The sequence below is a fragment of the Opisthorchis viverrini genome (assembly GCF_000715545.1).
Source record: "Opisthorchis viverrini unplaced genomic scaffold opera_v5_246, whole genome shotgun sequence".
Lineage (NCBI taxonomy): Eukaryota > Metazoa > Platyhelminthes > Trematoda > Opisthorchiida > Opisthorchiidae > Opisthorchis > Opisthorchis viverrini.
This window is the reverse complement of record NW_008751902.1, coordinates 433001-457014: the sequence shown is the minus strand read 5'-3', so window position 1 is coordinate 457014 and position 24014 is coordinate 433001. Positions and strand designations below refer to the sequence as shown.

At 44.5% G+C, this 24014-nt stretch overlaps 1 protein-coding gene across 1 annotated transcript in view; it reads right to left on the bottom strand.

Moving 5' to 3' along the window:
- The window catches only part of T265_08929 (hypothetical protein), a gene marked incomplete at both ends in the record, with an annotated part of 46595 nt that overhangs the window by 13928 nt on the left and 8653 nt on the right, over window positions 1-24014 (bottom strand). The window contains 10 exons of the mRNA XM_009174868.1: window positions 1590-1785; window positions 3362-3629; window positions 5553-5701; window positions 7106-7204; window positions 7915-8028; window positions 10415-10533; window positions 12643-12849; window positions 12973-13219; window positions 22005-22173; window positions 22231-22678. Of these exons, the coding sequence (XP_009173132.1) occupies window positions 1590-1785; window positions 3362-3629; window positions 5553-5701; window positions 7106-7204; window positions 7915-8028; window positions 10415-10533; window positions 12643-12849; window positions 12973-13219; window positions 22005-22173; window positions 22231-22678 (2016 nt within the window). The remainder of the gene's footprint in view (window positions 1-1589; window positions 1786-3361; window positions 3630-5552; window positions 5702-7105; window positions 7205-7914; window positions 8029-10414; window positions 10534-12642; window positions 12850-12972; window positions 13220-22004; window positions 22174-22230; window positions 22679-24014) is intronic.

Genomic DNA, 24014 nt, shown 5'->3' with positions numbered 1-24014 from the left:
TTCATGTGATGGACATTGTTGGAATTGTGATAGTTTGGGATTTATATAAGCTCCGACCGTGGTACGACACATCAGGTTAATGCAATAATCTCTAAGGATCGTTTGATAATTTAGGACTCTTATGGCAGCAAACCAGCACACTTCTGAATCTCAAGGGACGTGCGTAGCAAGCTACAGCACGGGCTGTTATGTTGTACGGCTGCAAGACGCGGTATCTGCGAGCAGCCCAGCTGAGGCGTCTTCAGGACTTCGACATGCGCTGCCTGATAGCTGGTGACGGCGAATCCATAAGAGACAATTAGAAAACGAGTGTTAGTTTGTGTAACAGGGGTCTCAATCGAAGAATATGTCTAGTACCAAAAGCTGTGGTGGTTTGATCATGCACTGTGCACATCGGATCTGCGTTCGCGGAAAAGAGCGCTAAAATGATACAAACAGAGAAGTGGCCAACCTTTGACTTGGCAGAAGGATACGAAAGTGATTACGAAAAGTCTGGGCACTGTCGGTGTGACTCGTTTTCGAGAACGGGATTACCGTGCTCCCCGCTGTATATGATTGGGAACGTTGGAAGCTATGGCTGCAAACCGATGTTAATAGCGTTCTCTTTGCAAACCATGTGAAATTTAGCCAAGTTAATCTTCAATGGGCGTTCTCAAGCCTTGTCAACATCACGAATCCGAGGATTTAAAATCAGCAGCCAGGAAGTGCATCACACAACTTCACTAACACCGTGATCAGACTCGAAATTATTCACGGCTTGTGTGGTACGAATCACTCAGAACTCATCACAGTGAATTAGCCACAAAAATGCGCAGGTTCTTCAGGATAGCAGGAACTGTGTCCACGACGATGAAACTACGCCGAACTACCAACCACACACCTAACAGAAGTGAGTGCCAAATCAACGCCCTACCGGTGGAATGAGGAAGGGTGAACAGTTCTTCTACCTATTGTATTCTACCGAGTCTAGTCCAAGGCTACTAAGCAGGCAACAATGGATGACTAGCAACTGCTCCGGAAATGCCTGTCCGACAAAGAATGTCAGGTCTGTCCGATCCTATAAGCTGGAATTGGTTTGACGATCATGTATATGATACAAAGGAGCGTGGTAGCGATAGGAGAAATGTAGATATTTAAAATAGGTTTCGAGCAAAATGCTGTTGTGCTGGTGCATTCACATTCGGGATGGCACCTTACCCAAAACAAAACGAATGACAGGTTATACAATTAAAATGTCCAACAGCGACCACACTTCCCGAGTTCCTCTTTGGGCTCGCTACCTCAGATTCCTGTTACGTATCTTACGGTATTTCCCGTAGTGACCCAACTCAGCCCCAACGTTACCAATGACACTAACATGAGAAATGAACGTATGTTACACGTTAGAATGCTTTCAAATTCATGGACAGGTACCGGTTTACGGCGCCGTCCAATTTCCAGAGAAATCATTTACAACTATTTTATCAGCGACCACTGTAGAACAGTTTTATTGTATTTTCGAATTCAATAATGGGAAATATTAGCGAGATGGTTAAAAGCACAGAGTCCGAAGTCCCGATTTAGTTACCTTTCACACATCATTCACTTACCTTGAATAAGCTTCCGCAGACGAACCACATCATGCCAGTGGTAGTAGAGGATACAAGTAGCAGGAAGGCCATCGCGACCAGAACGACCAGCTTCTTGGTAATATCCTTCGATGGATTTAGGTAGAGAGTGATGAATCACAAAACGCACGTCCGGTTTATCAATTCCCATCCCAAAGGCGATGGTTGCACACACAATCTGGCAACGGATGATTTCAAGCGGGGCATAAGAATAAATGAAAGGAACAAAAGGGGGTTATAGAAATGATTTAGAAAATCTATGGAAAACAGCAAGTTTCCCAGCTGACACCAGCCTGAGGTTACGGTACTATTTTGATAGTAATTGTGAAAACTGGTCACACACTAGTGACTATATAATGTGAGATTCTGAGGATAATTCAACTGCAAGGTACAAGAAACATATGAAAGGAGAAAACGGGTTCGCCACAACTGGGAAATAGACAAGCCTGATTTTTAAGGAAGAATCGCTGAGATGTTTCACTCGAAAAATTCCAATAGTAGAAGTAAACCAGTTGGAAGTACTCATGATACACCAGTTATGAGGTTAGGCGGAACGGTTATGTTAGTGCCATTCGACCGGGGTGAAGCGCGAAGTCTGAGAAACTGTTAAGTTGTTCAGACCTCGATGAAGGTAACCGAAAGGTCATCATGTGCTTTAGCACATCAGCTGTCGGAAAAGTAAGTTATCCATTGTTGCCATAGTGACACCATGATCTCAAATCTTAAATCCATCTATCCAATTATATCAATGAAACCAACTTTTACGATCAGTACCGACTACCTATGGCTAAAATCTCAATAGATGATGATAGTTAACTCCGTTACTCTGAAAATTTAGAAAACTTTCCAATATTTTTCAGTTGGCAGGCACGAACCTAAGAAGCTTAATAAAACTGAGAAGCTTCGTTTCACCGAGCGATATATATACTGCTACATTGGTATACATTTTATCAAAAGTTTACAGCGGATTGGGAGACATGGTTCGCAGTTACTTCAAACACGATTCAGCGCGACTGGTTTGAGAAAATGAAGTGAACACAGAGCCGCCTGTCCAACGAGGTTCCCCATTCGTGCTTCCAGGAGAAAGGCGAAATGGATCGGTTCCTAATTTACTTGCATTACTGATTTAGTATGAGAGGACACTCTGGAATGAGGCTTCTATGGTTCAAATGCTATTGGCAGGAATCATTCAGTCCCTGAAACTGACACCGATGACTATGGTTGAGAAACACCCCATTCTACCAACTGCACATAGCTTTTTAAACAAAAGGACTTGGGACGCCATCCCTATCAACATCCCATAAGATCGTTTTGAAAAGTGCGACTTTCTTCAATAATTAATGATAACCGTTCGACTGTAACGACTTTTCGGAGAGCTGAGATACTGCCTATCGGAAGTGGACATGGAGTAAGTGTCGATTTTTAGAAAATACGAACTCTGAATTATAGACACGCAAGAACATATCGCACCAATGCGAACTCAGTTGCACGTGTGCAACGTGGAGCAGCACTCGCAGTAGCTCCACTGGTAAGTGGGAGGTTGCAAGATGTGGTCTCGCTCAAGGACTCTGCCTTTTAGTTTGCATTGTGTGCTTGAATCAAATTTAAGGCTTTCCAAATCCCCGTCTCTCCTACATCAGTTCTAAAAAACTCTCGCAGAAAGCTTAATGTGGTGACATGTTATCAAACTTGATGGTATCGTGGAACGTCAGCGTAACGTTTCGGTCCTTGCCTCATAATCCCATCTCACCCACCTTGCATTTATCTTCTTGGATCCATGCTTCTTGGATACGACGTCGCTGAGCGTCAGTCATACCCGCATGATATGCAGAAGCGGCAAGACCAGCACGACTCAATTCTTCAGCTACCAAGTCACATTCACGGCGGGAGAGGCAGTAAACTATGCCCGATCGTCTAGGGAATTCCGAATGGATGACTTCAATGATCTCCTTCGTGCAACTCTTGACCTTTTTCGGCCGAACTTCGAACTTGAGGTTTGTCCGATTGAAGCTTTGAATGAACCTGTAAAAGAAACGGAAGGCTATTCCAGAAATGACGTTCGGCGACCATAATATAATAATCTATTGATAACGCTTCGGAACTCCAAAGGTCTGGGGTTGTGAAATTGCTGAACTGGAAAGTGGTTCGAAAGGAGGTAGGAAAAGGTTATCCTCGATGGCCACCGATCCGTCGAATGCCGAATCGAAAGGCCATTTACACAGTGCGAAATAAGTATCTGAGCAAAGTAAGACGAAAACGATGGGAAAAGTGCTTCTGTTGGTTAGAACAAAATGCAGAGGCCATCCAAGAACTGATACATCAGTGGTATATCCTCATGAATTTATTCAGCGGATTGGGTAGGAACTCCAGGATAGGTAGCACTCGGTTACAAAGGAGCTTCATGAGGATAGCAGAACCGGTCATAGATATCTAATGGGGTTGTGGATTGGAAAGGACATCTGAAGGTTTGGTTCGCTAAAACCGCAGTTAAGAACCACTGTTTCATAAAGAGTAGCCATCCACCAGGAGCGCTGAAAAGTGAACATTGGTTCCGAATGTGGCGCATGGTTACCAGGTTCAGCACAAGTAGTTTCACTGTGCAATTTGAAAACAGATATATATTTACTAGATGAGTCACGGTCGAATTGTATTCCGTTCGCATCCCAGAGGTTTCTCTGTGAGATTTATTTAAGTTTAATCGGTCCCATTTTGTTTGCGAATAAAAATGCTTCCACAAGGAAGCATCTGCAAGGGGCACAAAGGCTTCCCCCTGGTGGGAGCATATCTTTCAGATAGAGCAACAAATGAGGAAGGGTTCCCAAAATTTCTGCAGACAGTTGACGAAACTTTCGGGGTTGAGGATATTCCTAATGGCAGACGGAATGGAGCGGAGACGTCCCGAAAATTCAGGGAATGTATGAAACTGGGGCATAGGGTGAACTGCAAGCATGCTGTTCTCAGAGCCAGTGGGTTGTCGGCAATTTTCTAATAACTAGCCAAAAACGGAAATAACTCTGTGAAGGTGTGACCCCATGGCACAAAAAATGTACTTATAGAGAGTTGTAGAAATTCCGAATTACCATACGTCAGTTTATGCTGTCAGCTTTAGCCCAACCGATGACAACAGGTCCCACAAAGTAAACAATCTCGATCGCACTCGATCATTCCACAATACAACGTTGAGTTCCCCATGTATGAACCTAGCTTAGGGAAGACACTGTCCAAGCGATTACTTGTTGAGGTCAATGTACGCGGTTTCCCGGATCGTTGAAACAACTCGAGGCCAGACAACTAATCAAGTACCACCCAATGGAGTTAATTCATGTTTTGGATTTTTCTTCCTTCTAAACTATTTAGGATTTGCGCGTAGCGCGAGAAGGATTGCTGATTTCTAATGGAGACTACTTCCTGTAAATGAAGCCAGTCTACGTTGAAATGCAGAGAAGCGGCTATTTCATCCCTACTACGAATGATGAACAGTACGTATCTAACGAGAACACAGGCAGTTTCCAACCGATCACCTTCCGCCTAGCAGTCCGACAAGTAACCGTTCGGAAACAGTACAAAATGAGAACTAACGAACGAATCTATCAATCAGGAGAACACGAGTCGTGCGGAATCTGAATTCGTTGGAAGTGCACTGCGGCATCAATTTGAAAAACGAAGGCTTTTTTTAAAACATCACTCGACACACTTGTCAGGCATTGTCTCTTAATTAGAACACAGTACGTGCCGATAAATAACTGAACTCATAAGAACGTCCGTAAGAGGATAAACGTGGCATTCTAAACTACCCAAGTGCTACTGTTCCACAAACTGCTGTAGCCTAAGTTGAATTTGTCGGTCACAAACTGTGTAGCACAGGTACTTCAGTCCCAACTGATGCAGTTCCTTCCCAGTATGGCTGTTGATAGAATAACGTACGCTTTGCAGTGAGCGACTTACCATTTGGTGTTTTTCATTTTGAGTTGATGTAATATGTCTTCCCGTACTCTGGGAGTGGCGGTAGCTGTCATGGCCATCATTGGTACTTTCGGGAAATTGGTACGAAGGATGCTGAGATTACGGTAGTCCGGTCGAAAATCATGACCCCACTAAAAAGGCCCATAGGGAAAACAACAATCTGAGTGTACGGAATATCAAAGGAATATCAAGCAAGTCGGCGTAAAAAACAATAGCGGTTTTGTCATGCTGGGGGTGCTGAAACGGCGGAAAAGTTAATGGTGCCACTTCCCTGTGGGGCTTTATTTAGACTCTCTGTCAGGGTGGAAAATTATGCTGCACAAGGAAAAATCAACTGAAACCTAAAGAAAGCTATGAAAAAAGTTTAAAGAAAGTTAAAGATGGGGACACAGGAAACATAGTAAATTCTGCTGTGCGCTACGATAAACGGCTGACGGATATAAAGCTGGTGTTTTCCCGGACCGTAAAAAATTTGCCGAGAATGAGCATTCATGGGTGTGTCAAGGAATTGTTATCCTGCCAAAAAATTACTATCTGTGTTACTCATTAATTTAAAGCCAACATAACCCTAATCGAAAGGTCAAACTATACTGTGAGCCGTCGAAACCAAAAATCAAGTAACTTCAGTCTTTCTTGGTTTAATGGCCTCTATGGATTGATTAGAATGATCCTAGTTTTCGCTGGATACTAAGAATTTTCACACAAGCGGTTGGGACAACGCTTGTCTCAGATAAGACAGCTTTAAATGTGCCCTGGAGATCTGTTGAGTTGGTGTGTGGGCCATATCCGAGGTAGGAAAGAAAGAAAGAAAGTCTTCAGCTGTAGCACCCTTTCGGTGCCTAGCTGCCATGCCACCTGAAGGAAGCACGAGGGGTGGGATACTGCCAGGTTGCCCAAGCCTAGACAGGGGAAGTCGAGTGGCGGAGGTCGGATTCAAACCACGGACCTTCCGGTCAGTAGATTCGCGCTCTAACCACTTGGGCAATCTCGCCCCCTGGGATACACCTACGATATACCCGAGGTAGGAAGGCCTCCAGTGAGTGTCAACTGCTTCAGACAAACTGTTTTTAATCTAATCCACCCAATAAATCTTGCGCCTGTGATATCCGAATAATCGTGGCTTGCCTTCACAAAACACGTAATTGTGTAAATCAGAACTCAGCTGGGCAAACCAAGAAAGCCTAACCTGTTTGCGCACGTTTGATGACGACAGATATCCTCACATTCTGTTGTGCGATTTCCGCTCAACTAATGCCCCAATCACGAGCCAATCCCTCATCCACCGCCTGCAGTGGCCTCAGTGTTCTAAACCCCCGTCGCTGGAGTAAGATAACAAGCCTTGTTCCGTTCTACCGAAACTCTCGGAGCGGCGCTCGGTTAAGTAGGGTTGGTTAAGTAAAAACAAGACAACCAAAGGCTATGTAACCCCTCGAGTCCCACAACAAGAAATACAAAGAGTGCATCCCACTCTTCGATTGGAGGGCAAAACAGTTTGGCGAGAACATGAATCAAAACCCGGAGTCATGATGTCATACCTGGCTCACACAGTGTGCCTCATCGATCACGAACCGCTGTAGTAAGTTACGTCGGTATAGTTGCTCCAAACAACCCTTCAGTTTATCCGAAGCGGCTATCTGTAAAAACAGTAAAGATGGCAGTTTAAGTAGACAATGAAATGAGCGAAAAAAAATGGAAGCTAGCGGGTACGTAACAAATACGGATAAACCCTGGATGGAAGTTAAACGTGAACACACCCTTGCTTTCAGCAGGTAACTTCTCTCCGGGCTTCTATGTGACACTGACTGGTTTGTGTCATTCTTAGGTGTTTGTTTCAATCCGGTAGAATGTGGAAAAATCCTTTCGCAAACAGACGGTTCATCAAAAGGTTTTGCGAACGACTGCTCTGCCATTACTGGGAAACAGAATCCAGTTAAACGTTAAGATTATTGAAGAAAAAACAGTTTTAATACAGTCTACAAAAATATATGGTCTTATCGGTTTTCAGTGAAAACGCTTTGGACGGTAGGTGAAACGGTGCTAGTTAAGGGGCGGATGGGCCCTGTTGGTAAATGGTTGGATTCAGACTTACAAAAATCATAACTAGCATGCGGCTAAATGATGCGCTAGGCGACTGATTCTATCGTCGACGGAAATAAGTGGAAGTATTACAGAAAAATACATACGTAAGTGGTCGTTACCAGCACAGAACGCGGCAAGACAACCTAGGATACACCCGAAACAACTGTGACCGTAGAGGAACACAACCTTCAATTCCAAACAGCAAGGAAACAAAACTATAATTTGTCAAATTCATGACCAATTAGATGATAATCATAGGTCTCACCTTTTCAGGGGTGACGTACAACAGTTTTGTGCGTAGCGTGGCCAAGTGTAGCGAAGCATACACTCGATCGGATTCGGTCATGGTTGCTTCCCCCGTCAAATGTGCAGCAACAATCTGGGCACGTTCAACAAGGGTGGAGCATCGTTATGACGACAGCGAGAAAAAGCGCTGAATGGATACAAGGACACACAAGGAACCAACTACACAGTTAACCAGCGGAATCTGAAAAAAAGAGACAGTCTCTCCCACTTAACCGCCCTGTCGACAACGGCCACCATTGAACTATCCTGGGAGGTGTGTACTGCGGTAGTACGATATCCATGATTTAACTAAAAACCCTTATGGATGGCACACTCCCGTGAGAAAAATATCATAATAACTGAATGTTTATCTGCAGAAGGTCGCACACGACAAATTCTGAACAACAGCGACGTAACATATTGTTAGGCCTCACCGCTCGCAGTTAAGCGCTACCATGCCCAGAAGCTTTAACGCACACGCGATTGGCCGGAAGAGAGGGCAGCTTACCGGTCAAGCATCANCGGTCAAGCATCAAAGTGAGCTATGATTTGCCGGAAGTGTGAACCCAAAAGCCAATCATGATCCAACATCCACCGAGTGCCGGTTGCCGATGGAGCGTCTAGGTGTTCGAAGTTCAGGAATGTTACCTCATGCACTCTAAATACGACGCGTTGTGTATGTGTTTTTGACGTGATTTCGGGCACTTTGAGCAACTTTGATGCCTTTGCAGAAAAGCTAGCTTTGAAGGGTCAGACTGAGAACCAATCTGAGGCTTTACAAAGGTGACTGGGAGTCCCAACGTCATCCAGAATCCGGATGACCTTCATGTATTCGGGTACGGTGAGTCATTCCGTCACTCCTCCATTGGCCCAGATGCTCAGGATTTAAGTTCCTCACAGTGTCATTGCTTTTCGCTCATCCATCCAGCAAGATGTGAATGAATAGTATGAAGCATATAAATCACTACCTGACAGCAACACAAATGCCCATTAGTCTGTAATGGGCGGATAATTCAGGAATTCATTTCGTTCCGATATGACCTGGCCTCGCCAAAGGGTCTACATGTGTCGCTTGCATATGCATTTCGCTATTTAAAAAACTACCCATAGGTGACTTTTTCAGTGCACCAATGATTTTAGCAAAGACGGACAGTGATTAACATGTAACGTTCGCGCGCAACTAATGACCATACAAAAGTCCTCATTGGGGCCTCACATGAAATCATTTTTCACTATCGTTCAGCTGTAACACCCTTCCGGTGTCTAGCTGCCATGTCACCCGGAGGAAGCACGAGGGCTGGGATACTGCCAGGTCGCCCAGGCCTAGACAGGGGAAGTCGAGTGGCAGAGGTCGGGTTCGAACCACGGACCTTCCGATCGGTAAATTCGCGCTCTAACCACTTGGGCCATCTCGTCCCCTCACATGAAAGCTGAGGTTTGTCTTTTCCGGCGAATAGTCTCTTCATCCACTAGATTCTCAGTAGTTTGCTATCCTCACGTCTGGTCCAAACGGCCTGTCTGTCGGATGCGCACCTTTCATACAAACGACAACTCTCCTACAGTCGTCTGAACTTCTGAGTGCAGCAATACCACTCGACAGCAGCCAGAATTCGGAGACATTAGGACTGTCTGTATGTCAAACAGGACTACGCACTTCTGAAGCAGTCAAAGATCGCAGCATGAGTGATTAAGTTGGTTGTAGGCTTCATGAACCTGCATATACTGTTCTATATTTTTGCCCCGCACAAGGCAACTGGATTGGTCATTCATTGGTTTTCATCAGAAAAAGCATGCCCAGGAAATTTTCAGAATGGTCTCCTCTAAGCATTTTATAACTTCAATTCTGGAAGTGTACTCATTTTGGAAAGTTCCCAACTATTTGAAGCCAATAAAAATTGGGACCGAAAAATTCCGTGTTCTTTTCTTAGAGGTTTTCAATTCGAGAGAGATAGAGAAAGAGGAAAACCCTCAGTCATTCCACGCCTCTCCATTAGGGAATTTATGTACACGCGCCGCAAAAACGCAATGTTCGTGGCAAAGAACGATTAAACGTGTTGGTCGATCAAATACCAACTGATCGACCGACAGTAAACACGCCCGGGCTACACAAATTTCGACAAATCGACAATCGTTGGACGTCTCTGCGATCCCGAATTACTAAGCAAGCGTTTCCGACGAACCGAAAAGTTTATATCAGAGATTCGGTGGGTCTTAGCAACTTTTGATTCCCTTACTTCACTGAACATCTGGATTGTCGAATCATCATAAACCGCTTCTCCAACTGTGTCCAGATACTCGCAGTTATCCCAAAGATTAATACTAAGGACAAGATGAAATCAGAAACACCTTCACATGGGCAGGTGAACGTCACTAACCCTATGACCTGACTCAGTCCGTATAGCTATGACAGGAGAGAAAACGGTTTACACGTTAACAGAAGCGCACATGAAGTGAGTTTGGTCGAAATAAGTGTTACTTACCCCGAGAGACTGCATCTTGGTTACTTGATCCAAAACCAGTGCTTTCAGGGGAGAAATCACCAAAGTCAACCCATCTTGGACAGCAGCCGGCAACTGGTAGCACAAACTTTTTCCACCACCTGAAAAAATAATCCTGATAAAACGATCGCAAAGCCCACCTTTCCTCGTCGCAATATAAAACAAAGTGCAATGACCGCCGAGCATACGTTGATGGAGCTCTGGCAGTAGCGTTTTCAGGATGTGGTGGGATCGCGGGTGTCACCTGGGCGTCCGCAAGTGTGCGTAATGATGGCATTAGAACATGCTGGGTTACTACATTGGTATAATGATGATTAGTGATCACATCAACCTCGGTCTTAAACAGTCGTCCTGGCGAAATTATTGTGAGTCCATACCAAAGGGGAAAGCAATGCACTTGATTTTCGCTCTTATTAGATCTCATCAGCAGTGCACACCTTTGGCGGTGCCACGGGTTGAACTCCGAACATCTGAGCTGTGAGGCAAGTGTTTCCACTACTTAACAAGCGCATGCGGGATGCATCTTAATTTTCATGTCTGAACAGGCTAGCATGCTCACACTTGGGCTAACTTGAGCCTCTAACAACAGCCCAACTGTCGATCGATTGAGGACTGCCCATCGGGTGAACAGTGTACACAGTAATCGGAATAATAAACTACTGGGGTAACCAGAACTACCGCACCAGTAGATTAAGTTCAGAACACTTGGGGTGAACACGTTCGATAATCAATAGCGTAGGCGTAGCATCCTTACATAGCCGGGTGGATTTGCCTCCAAATAGATTCAATAGATTCAGTCTAATATCTAGTTGAGGCCACTTTAACGACAAGGAGCTTTACTGAGAGGTGTCTGATCTAGCGGAACAGACTGCAGCCTGATGATAACATGAGCAGGCATTGAAACTGCAAAGTAGATACTATCCTGCAGGAGAAATCAATCTGTATTGAAAAGCCCACAAGCACCGCATAGTTGCTTCACCAGCAGTGCGCAACTCACGCATACCCAGAAAGATTCGAATCTACGATGACTGTACAGAGCTTTTCAGATTTCTAGCATACACTGACTTCACCTGCATGGTGAAATCTAATGAAATTTCAAAATCTCCTCATGCTACCACCAAACTATAAGTTGCATGCGAAGTCGTCACCCAAGGAGGCAGTCAACACGTGACCACGTGATTTGAATTGCGAGATTGAAAGATGAGTAGCGCCATATCTTAGCCAAGTATAATTAAAACAGACCAGTCAGCCAGTCGCCGATAAACTGTATGGACTTCAACAACCGGCCGCGATGTCACGGGTTCCAATTCCATAGCGATTAGTGAGATCTGTACTGCTGCTGATTCCCAACAAGGATGAAACGGTCTTACAGTGCTTCTCAGCCCTTAAAGATACACTGACCTTACTTGCGAGACAAACCCTCATTGGAATAGACCGTAATCCAATGAAAGACCGAGAAATAAGTCGAATATGATTGCACTTCTTACGCAACAGCCATGCATCTCTTCTCCAGTCAGATATGAAAAATCGTTCAGCTGTAGCACTTTTCCGGTGCCTAACTGCCATTACACCAGAATTAGGCACGAGGGCTGGGATACTGCCACATTGCCCAAGCTTAGACAAGGGAAATAGGGGTCCGGTTCGAATCAGACCTTCCGGCCAGTAAATTCGCCCTCTAAATACCGAACCATCTCGCAGTGGAACACGAGTCGAAATGATACAGGGAATGAGGTTCAAATTCACAATCAGGAAACAATCAAGGGTCGAGTGTAGAACTTCTAACCGGGATTGGGTTTAAATTGGATTAGCCGCGCCTCTTAAGGGTTTGATAACACACTCAGAATAATACTCTGGTCCCTTTTGATAAGTTGGAAATTAACGATAGCACCCTTAACATTGCACAGTCAAGCGGTCTAGGTGTCACTTGAGTGTTCAGGTGGAACAGAGAGAACGCTTTCAGAAAGATACACATCTCACATGTTAAACCGCGTCTCCATCGTTGTATAAGAGTAGTTATACTGCAGATCTTTGGTGTGATTTTTCCACCTCTCTCGTGAAAACATCGAGGGGACTATGGAAACTACGCAATCCCGCAGCTCAACTTATATTGCTCCGCAATTGAAATAGTCCAGCATTTGTTGGATCGATAACACAAAGACCATCGATGATTTTTCCACACCATCAGCTAGCGGAATGAAAGGTTGTCTCACCTGTAGGCATGATGACAAAGCAATCGAGACCAAGCAAAGCAGCGTTGATGGCCTGGAGCTGGTTGCGACGAAAGGACTTCAACCCAAATAACTTGCTAAACGCCTCCATCACCTTCTCAGAATGGGGAAATTTATCCGTGCCATCGAACTCTCCTGTAGAACCATCATCCGGATGATCATCTCGGTGCGATGCAGAAACTGGTGCCTCTGAAACAGACAGGGAACGGCAAAACACTATGAAAATCATCCAACTATTCACATTGGAAGGCCCTTTATTGCAACTGTTAGGAAGAATTAACCGAAAAACACGCAGTACTATGAATGACGTACCCCACTTAGAAAATGTGGTGGACAAAGGGAGAAAAACACCACCTTCACCAGTATCTGCATGTAGGACTGGTCTTGTGGCTTCAACTAAATGGGTTGTTTGTGGTGGCTTTGGAAGCTTCTCGACCGATTCACCAGGCACAGACTGAACTGGTTTCCGAGTGGTTTTAATAATACTTTCGCCGAAATCGAAATCGCCCCAGCTGTCCTCAGTACGTGAAATCGAAGAACTAGTAGGCGGTAGTCGAGCCTGGAATGAAACAAGTGGACGCAAAAAAATAAAGATGGTTTAGGTCTCATCGTAGTAAAGTGGCGGTTTAAAAGCAAAAGTTTTTTTTTCATCCACAGGCATACTTCAGCGTTCAAGAGCCGCACCTTATTTTGTTTAACCTTAAATCTTTTGAAGATACCAGGTCTAGGTACTTCCTGGAGCTATTTTGAATTGCGCAGTCTACATTGGCGGTATTTAAGGTCTCATGCAGCTAGCTCTTTCAGCAAAGATAAGTAAAAAAAACAACTCCTTCTGAGGCCAAGTCTTTACCACAGGGGAACTGACACCGCTGAAGCCATTGAAAGACTAAAAAAGTAACTAGCTAAAAAAAATATACACGTGACTTCAGCCAGTGGAATACACCTCTCCTCTCGAATGGTTCATACCGTACTTGAGCTACGTGATTTGTAAGCTTCAAGTTGTTTAGGAAAGCCAGTGGTTGCAGTTTGTTCAAGCATTGAACAAAACTGGAATGAATTATTGGACCTGTATCAAGCATAAAGTAGAGCATAAATGGGGTACTGGACGGTGGTCAATGGAGTGTGGCAATGAAAAATCTCAGAAAATATATGGTTCTCAATCTAAACATGCTGATAAGTGTGAACAACCAGTCCGCTTCACGGACCATGCAATAAGATACTAGACCACTGAAAAATGTCAGCGGTTTTTCATTATTTCAGTTAGTACATTATTATTAGTAGTATTGCAGTTTGCAAACATAGACGTGCACGGACCAATTAATTACTGTACAGGTGTTCGATTCACCCAGTTTAACCAAAATGGCAACGACTACGCTTTGATGAATCGTTAACGCCTTTCTGGGCTTTCAGTAAGAGAAGCAGAAAATCCTTGGTTTATCTTGAGGGAAATTCACAGGAAAATATGAGAGTGATCCGTTATCCAAAGTGGCCAGAAGCATCCCCTCAGCCTGAAAATTCAAAAGAAGCTCCAAACGACTAACCACACAGGATCTTTTCCGGAGGACTGGTCTCTGGCCAGTAAAATACCAGAGGAAGACAATAGCAGTATGAGAAAGAGCAACAATGGTATCAATTTTATGTTTGCATCGTCCATGCAACACACACAGGCTGCAGATTCCACGCAATGAACAGCCCAGCAGTAATATCCGCTCCTGTATGTACTTCCATGAGGTCGTCGCAACAAACGACCTTTTCTGCTCAAATGATTCACACCCAATTCAGGAGCCGACAAAGCCAAACATTTATGAACAAATGAGACTAAGGCTTCGTAAGATGCAGATGTTTTTTATGCGTATTACAGAGTAAGCAAATCTGCAAGAACGAAAATATATGGATTGCTATTGAAGATAACGTTGGTAGGTAGCGTAAATGGTCGTTGGTTAGTTTGCTGAGCAGGGCAATCTGATCAAAAAATGTTTCATAACCAACCGAGGTGAGATCATCAAAGGGGTTGTAGGGTGGGGAGTAGTGCGTAGTGGCACAGCATTCGTTATTCCATTGGCTAAATGATCCGATTGACATCTATGTACTTCAGAGGTCTTTCTAAGCGTATACCCTCCAGTTTTTTCTGATCTCCAGGAGTTCGGACCAGGGCACAACTATCATAAATTTATTGTGAATACCGATTGTTTTATTGGAGGATATGTCCGCTGTCATGGATAAAGTACATCCACCTCTAAGTTTTCGCATCTCCTAATGAGGCACACAAAACGGTGCTCGTCTTGTGAGGCGGTAACCATGTGTAACTGTCATGGATAAAGTACATCCACCTCTAAGTTTTCGCATCTCCTAATGAGGCACACAAAACGGTGCTCGTCTTGTGAGGCGGTAACTGGGCATGTGTAACGTATGACCCAGTCACCTTAGTTTGCACAGCTGGATACATTCTTTGATTGAAATACCGTCTGTTTCACCAGAAACCCATCTCCTGATCAACTTATTGCGTAGTCACTGGTTCCAACCTATTTCACCTACAGTTCTGGGACATCGGTAATCAAAGATCTGAAGAGGCCTCCTTCTCCCCGAATCGCCAACCCTCCCAGATCTAGTGTTCGTCTACCACAATTATTCTAAGATACCTAAAACTCCAGACATCCATTCAGGAAATCTGAATGGAAACTGACAACAAGAGTGTCACTGACATTGATTAACGGCCATTTCTTTCAGCGTCTCCAACCATGCGCAGTGGGGATCACACGGTCCCCATCCTGAAAGGCGAGTAGCACCAACAGCATCCGGACTTTTCGAGTCTCTTTCATAGGCCTCTGCATGGAAAACAACACCCTCTTCGGCAAACAATGGTTCCACATGCGCGATACATGCCGTAACCAACAAAGCTTTTGCTGCTGAACACAGACTTCGATAAAACTCCGCGTTGAAAAACCGAATACCCACCTGCAAAATGCCTCGTTGCGGATTCGCCGACACCAAACCACACGAAGTATGGTTCTAAGAAAATGTTTGTCGAACTCCTAAAGACATTTCAGTTCCAATGATAGAACAGATAAGGCTCATAGCTGTGCAGCACATGTCTCTCGAGATTCAGGGAAATACTGCTTTGACGCCATAGATGCTTCAGATTGACAAGCGCGCCCTGAGCCTTGCAGATTCGTGCATTGACCTCATCTGTTACACTACAATCGGAACTAATAAAAAGCTGTACAACATCGAGTACCTCTATCTGGATTGTAAGTGGCGTGCTGGCGTCCACGAGCAAGACCGGATTCATAGCGCATGCTCAAGTATGGGGTGAATTCGGTCAATTCATCCAGGAACATCTGTGTCTTCTCCTATTCAAAGATCAGAATGACATCGTCCGTATATTCCAGATCGAAAAGGCCTTCATCAGAGGCCAATTAAACACCGGGGTATTGAAGACCTTACGGCATTCGTTTCATTATCTCATCGATCACGAAATTAGACAAGAACGAAGACAGTGAGCACCTCTGACAGACACCACTTTGTGTACTGAAGCTCGTGGAGAGTACTCTGTATACTCTCGCACGCCCAGAAGTCTAAGAATACAAATAACGTATTATGTTCACAAACTTCCGGAGCATTCTTTAATGGAAAAGCGCGTCACGGAGAACAGACCGGTCAACCGAGTCGAATGTGCTTTGGAAATCCAGAAATACTAAACTTTCCTGATGGCTTTGTCAATAAAATAATAATCATAATCCTAATAATCGCTCGGCTGTAACACATTTTCGGTGTATAGGTGCCACGCCACCCGAAGGAAGGACGAAGGTTAAGAAACAGCCAGGTTATCCAAGTCTAGATAGAAGCAGTCAAGATGCAGAGGCTGAATTCAGAGCGCGGACCTTCCGGTCGATAAGTTCGCACCTTAACCACTGAGCTACATCATGCTAACTTGCTTCTATAGTAGTTATAAGTTATAACAAAATGCACGTTTATGCACCAATTCAATTTAAACACGCTACTTCCATCTCGACAAAAGAAATACAGAAATAGTGGACATCACACCTGTAGGAAGTATACCACTTTCAATCGGAGATCTCCGGTTTAGCGTACCTTCTCATCTTAAAAATTAGCAAAATAATGCCATGAATGGCATGACACCCGAACAAGGAAACGCAAGACAACATATTTAACATCATCATCTGATGAATGTGCTGGAATGGACAACCTGTACTCCTAACCTCTACCTGAAGGAACCCCGTGGAGTAAAGCAGCATAATCAGTGTATAAAGGGGCAAGCCTCTATGACCTTCAGAGATAATGTCTTTTCTAAGCAATTCCGTTCAGCGTACGGTGTCTCCGGAATGCGACACACACTCGGTCGGCTCGGTGGTTTGAAGCGACCAAATACAGGTTGAGATCCTCAACAGAAAAAAAAGAACCTTTGGTAAGCTTTTAGAACGTCCGCGCCCTTTTTACCTCCTCCAGTCCCGGTAACAGATCTCTGCGAGTATCGGTCAAACATATACNACGAAAATATATGGATTTCTATTGAAGATAACGTTGGTAGGTAACGTAAGTGGTCGTTGGTTAGTTTGCTGAGCAGGGCAATCTGATCAAAAAATGTTTCATAACCAACCGAGGTGAGATCATCAAAGGGGTTGTAGGGTGGGGAGTAGTGCGTAGTGGCACAGCATTCGTTATTCCATTGGCTAAATGATCCGATTGACATCTATGTACTTCAGAGGTCTTTCTAAGCGTATACCCTCCAGTTTTTTCTGATCTCCAGGAGTTCGGACCAGGGCACAACTATCATAAATTTATTGTGAATACCGATTGTTTTATTGGAGGATATGTCCGCTGTCATGGATAAAGTACATCCACCTCTAAGTTTTCGCATCTCCTAATGAGGCACACAAAACGGTGCTCGTCTTGTGAGGCGGTAACTGGGCATGTGTAACGTATGACCCAGTCACCTTAGTTTGCACAGCTGGATACATTCTTTGATTGAAATACCGTCTGTTTCACCAGAAACCCATCTCCTGATCAACTTATTGCGTAGTCACTGGTTCCAACCTATTTCACCTACAGTTCTGGGACATCGGTAATCAAAGATCTGAAGAGGCCTCCTTCTCCCCGAATCGCCAACCCTCCCAGATCTAGTGTTCGTCTACCACAATTATTCTAAGATACCTAAAACTCCAGACATCCATTCAGGAAATCTGAATGGAAACTGACAACAAGAGCGTCACTGACATTGATTAACGGCCATTTCTTTCAGCGTCTCCAACCATGCGCAGTGGGGATCACACGGTCCCCATCCTGAAAGGCGAGTAGCACAGACAGCATCCGGACTTTTCGAGTCTCTTTCATAGGTCTCTGCATGGAAAACAACACCCTCTTCGGCAAACAATGGTTCCACATGCGCGATACATGCCGTAACCAACAAAGCTTTTGCTGCTGAACACAGACTTCGATAAAACTCCGCGTTGAAAAACCGAATACCCACTGGCAAAATGCCTCGTTGCGGATTCGCCGACACCAAACCACACGAAGTATGGTTCTAAGAAAATGTTTGTCGAACTCCTAAAACATTTCAGTTTCCAATGATAGAACAGATAAGGCTCATAGCTGTGCAGCACATGTCTCTCGAGATTCAGGGAAATACTGCTTTGACGCCATAGATGCTTCAGATTGACAAGCGCGCCCTGAGCCTTGCAGATTCGTGCATTGACCTCATCTGTTACACTACAATCGGAACTAATAAAAAGCTGTACAACATCGAGTACCTCTATCTGGATTGTAAGTGGCGTGCTGGCGTCCACGAGCAAGACCGGATTCATAGCGCATGCTCAAGTATGGGGTGAATTCGGTCAATTCATCCAGGAACATCTGTGTCTTCTCCTATTCAAAGATCAGAATGACATCGTCCGTATATTCCAGATCGAAAAGGCCTTCATCAGAGGCCAATTAAACACCGGGGTATTGAAGACCTTACGGCATTCGTTTCATTATCTCATCGATCACGAAATTAGACAAGAACGAAGACAGTGAGCACCTCTGACAGACACCACTTTGTGTACTGAAGCTCGTGGAGAGTACTCTGTATACTCTCGCACGCCCAGAAGTCTAAGAATACAAATAACGTATTATGTTCACAAACTTCCGGAGCATTCTTTAATGGAAAAGCGCGTCACGGAGAACAGACCGGTCAACCGAGTCGAATGTGCTTTGGAAATCCAGAAATACTAAACTTTCCTGATGGCTTTGTCAATAAAATAATAATCATAATCCTAATAATCGCTCGGCTGTAACACCTTTTCGGTGTATAGGTGCCACGCCACCCGAAGGAAGGACGAAGGTTAAGAAACAGCCAGGTTATCCAAGTCTAGATAGAAGCAGTCAAGATGCAGAGGCTGAATTCAGAGCGCGGACCTTCCGGTCGATAAGTTCGCACCTTAACCACTGAGCTACATCATGCTAACTTGCTTCTATAGTAGTTATAAGTTATAACAAAATGCACGTTTATGCACCAATTCAATTTAAACACGCTACTTCCATCTCGACAAAAGAAATACAGAAATAGTGGACATCACACCTGTAGGAAGTATACCACTTTCAATCGGAGATCTCCGGTTTAGCGTACCTTCTCATCTTAAAAATTAGCAAAATAATGCCATGAATGGCATGACACCCGAACAAGGAAACGCAAGACAACATATTTAACATCATCATCTGATGAATGTGCTGGAATGGACAACCTGTACTCCTAACCTCTACCTGAAGGAACCCCGTGGAGTAAAGCAGCATAATCAGTGTATAAAGGGGCAAGCCTCTATGACCTTCAGAGATAATGTCTTTTCTAAGCAATTCCGTTCAGCGTACGGTGTCTCCGGAATGCGACACACACTCGGTCGGCTCGGTGGTTTGAAGCGACCAAATACAGGTTGAGATCCTCAACAAAAAAAAAGAACCTTTGGTAAGCTTTTAGAACGTCCGCGCCCTTTTTACCTCCTCCAGTCCCGGTAACAGATCTCTGCGAGTATCGGTCAAACATATACTTATCGGAAACCCAATTACCCAACTACGGTATCAATCCGGCCGGGTGCTTGAAACAGATTATTCTCAGTAACTATACCACAATGGATCAGCCAACAACTCAGGCCTTCGCAGCTTTGTCTTCGCACTGAGTATCCGTATCAAAGATGTACTCTGGTCACTAGTATCCTCAGAACTCGCCGTGAAATTGACGTTGATTGCCATAGATTCTCTAACGTCTGCATTGTACTCAAGCGTCAAAAATGAGTTCTGCAAACAACTTCAACCGCTGACCATCGAAATATCAGACGAAATGGTTTGATAATACTGAATCTTGAAACACCCATTTGGTGTAAGGGACGTCAGCACTCATCACGTAATTGATCAGAATGGTAATAGGGCCATTAACTTCACAATCGCAAACCAAATCGCTGTGAGCAATGAATATTTGCAGCATTCAAGGAAACACTTGCTGACGTGGTACTCGAATGACAGTCACACGGCTATACAGATATACAGACAAGCATATATAAAACGCCTCATCATTGAAAACCTCAATTTAATGGGCCACTGCGGACCAGCTAGGCTATATGAGACGACATCAAAGACTTGGTGTTTGTGGAAATGTCCTCATCAAAAAATTAACAGAAGACTGTCTCATCAAAGCAGCTGAATATCGCATGCTGTGGTGACATGCCAGTGTCCACCAGAAGGGATAGAATATCATACTGGTAGGACTCCACAACAGCCATAAATTCCGCACCCAACGTGAAGTACTTCAAACGACTTTATTGCCTCATACGAATCACTCCAAAAATCCTAGTTTGAACAACGTCTACTCGTTGATGCAAGTGGACGTTTAATCAGAGGTCATGCAGACAAAATGCAACGTTGAGTGGAATACCTCAAAAAACTGCTCGATTGGCTCAGCCCCAAGATCTCCAAACAAACCCAAACTCAACATCATGACAGCAACTACGAATATCCAAGCGGACTGGAGTGCTATGCATCAGTAAATAACTGAAGAACGGATAATTCCCCGAAGAAAACGAGATCCCAGTTTAAGCCCACCATGAGTACTTCTCGGACCCCTTTATAAACCAATATGCTTGGTATGAGGATTCTGTTTCTTTAGACTAATGCACCTCAGTGAAATCACCAATCCCCCGAAAGCACAATAACCTCACAACATTCAAGCACGTGGGCAACTGAGGGAAGCTCAACATTGGGTCGACAGTGCTAGACATGGTTTCATTCAGATGAACGACGCGCTGTGGGGAAAAGCTGAAGCTAGTCGGCACAAAATACTTCAGGTCTTCCACGTGGAGACCCGTCCACTCTTGATTTAGGCTTGCGAAACGTTTCAGGTGGGAGGGGATATTCGAAATCTAAATGTTTTCGACCGTTTGTACCTTCAACGAGCGCTGAGAAAGTGTACGGTGACGAGATTAAGAGGCGCTGTCACGACCTAGTACGTCTGCCTCACGTCCTTCAATAGACATTTATTATGCAAAAGCAATTCTGGGATCCCGAAACGGACCTTGACACCTATAACATGTCAAAGATAATGTTGTCATTCCGGAGGACATGGCTTACTAGAGTCAGACTACGTAGGGCAACTTGGTCTTCCCCCGATCTAAAGATTCCATCACTAGAATCAACACCGTGTCACGATTTGCGCAGATCTGGAAGTCCACCGAAACCCGTGGATAGCTGATGTCCGAAATTGTTCTGAAACAGGCTCACCATGAACCAGAAAAAAAGTGCTTTAAGGTGAAAAGTGAGTATATGACCCCAAAATCTGCAGCTGTCACGAAAGAGAAAGGGAAAGTGTATGTTACGAAGTCGCACGAACACAATAAAAGTATCGCAAATCGATCTGTAACGGGCAGAATTGCCGAAAATGACAATCGAAACTTCTGACAAAGCAGCACCAAACAGTTGTCCTGGAACTTTTTCATGATCACTTTACACTCCTTGGTGTCATCCAGCTTTAACACCCCTTCGGCGCCCAGCTACCGTGCCATCCGAGGAAAGCACAAGGGCTGAGATACTGCCAAGCTACCCAACCTTAGACAGGAAAAGTCGAGATACTGAGGCTAGGTTCGGACCACAGACCTTCCGCTCAGTGATTTCATGCCTTAGGCACTGAGCTACCTCAAACTTTCTTCTGTGTTAATAACAAAGTGATTGGTTGTAACCAACGATTAACCGACGCCATACTGCCAATAGATACAAAGCGCGGAAGATACGGTTCAAATCGACGTGGTTTTATCCGCATAGCGAAGACGAATGCACCAGTAATGTGAGAAAAAACATCAAGTTACCTGGTTGATTGGAGTTGTGGGTTTGCAAGCTGATGCCATTGCTTCACGGAGTGTAGAGGGGGTGGATGGTTTTTTAGGTTCCATTCGACTGGGTCTGATCGGGGATGTGATTGGATCCACAAATGTATAGTTAGCTGTCGCACTCGTTGGTTCCATTCCTTTGTTATTTCTGAATGAACGTGCATAGGTATATATACGCCTAGTGTCAGACAAAGAGAAAACTTACCGCTCATGAAGAAACTGACTAATTGTTGTAAGATTGTCTCCAAAGCAGGCGAGAAGCTTATTCATGGGGAGGGATTCGATGGCATCACAAACATTTTGCATTAATTCATACAGTCGCCTAGTAATCACTACATGGTCTGAAGATGACTGTACATCTGATAAGGTCGACCAATCTTGTCCTAGGGCAGGAGTTTTAGCAACTTCAACGCATGGAGATCTTTCATCAGATGGTAGAGGAGCGAAAGGGGTAGTCGTGACTGCAGAGACAGCACCTGTTGAAGGAACAACAGTCAGGATATCTGCCTGAACACAAGAATTGGGGGTTGGATGGAGCCAATCGGAGGAACTCGTTGCTCGACTGGAGTTGCCCAGTGGAGATGGAACGGGGTGATCATTCAAAAGAGAAGATTGCTCGACTTCATCAAACCACGAAGGAGATGGAGGTTCGTCTGTACGGATGAATTATTAAATTTCAACTAATAAAAGGACTAGTTACCAACATAAGTACCTGAGACGACAGCCTGAAAATCCAATAAAAGTGAATTACCCAGGCACAAAGATATTAACATACAGTTTCATGCGCACCTTCTGGAACGATCTTTTACGCGTGAAACGCAGTCTTACCAATGTGTACTGACGAGTCACTAAGATCGGGAGAGGGTGATCTCGCTGGAGGGCCAGACTTCCTAAAACCATCAAGCCTATATTACCACCGAGAATCACCAACCGAAGTGGAACCACAGTAGCTGTAGGAACGAATTTCGCAGTTCCATTAAAGCTGGTTTTGTTAGCTATATTTTCCGTGAATAACGGTCGATGAAGACCGACCGAAGGCTTCTAAATTCGTCATTCAACTGAAAATGACCGTACTTCGGGGTTCTGTTGGGGCGTCAAAGCTCTTAGTGTACTCCTAAGAGGTTTAAAGGTAAATCTGGGCGTGAGTTCGCGAGGAAACAGGAAAACTAACTTCTTGGAACTCGAGTTCATTCTTCAGAAACCTGAAAATTAAGCACAAAAGTAAGGATAAAAGTTTCGGTTGTTTTTTTTCAATAAAGACATCTAGTCTAATCAAAGTAGCCACTTACGCGTTCATCCCTGCTTGACTGGTATATGCATCTAATAAGAAGCATATACAAACGCCAAAAAACAGCATGTTCGACCGCAAGCTCTCCGTCGTCTGTTTGTCTATCTACCACTAGGGCCACGAAGCACGTTAATCGTGATCTTTACTGACTACAGACCTCCCATTTATTCCCTTGACTCGCCGAGCGATGAATACTCACTGAGAGATTCGATACTTGGACTTAATCCTGAAATTCAAAGATAACATCAAGCTCGGGTTTGATGGTTGTCGCAGGTCAATCGCAGATTCACGTGTAGTAAATTGCGATGCTCAATGCGGCCACTCAAGTGTTTAATAGGCCCTGCTATCTTGTCCTTCGTGTGCAAAACGCACGACTCTAAATCGGGGGGACGCTTCCTGGTAGAGAACAGCAGGTCCCACTGTCACGGGCTACCGCAGCCCATGCTCCACCGTAGGATGCACGGTTGGTACAGATGTAGATCCACTGTTGCTCTGGGTAAACAGGTTGTAGGGCCACAATGTCGATTTTCGCTTGCATTATGTCAGGCATCTGTTAGTACCCGTCACGAAGAGACTGGACCTTATCGTGGTGTGACGGTTTGCGCACTCAGCGATCCATTGAGCTATACTGGAGAGTGTCCCGCGACACTCACAGAGTCTCTCATACCAGGTTGGTCAATGGTTAGAGGTCTGACGAACAC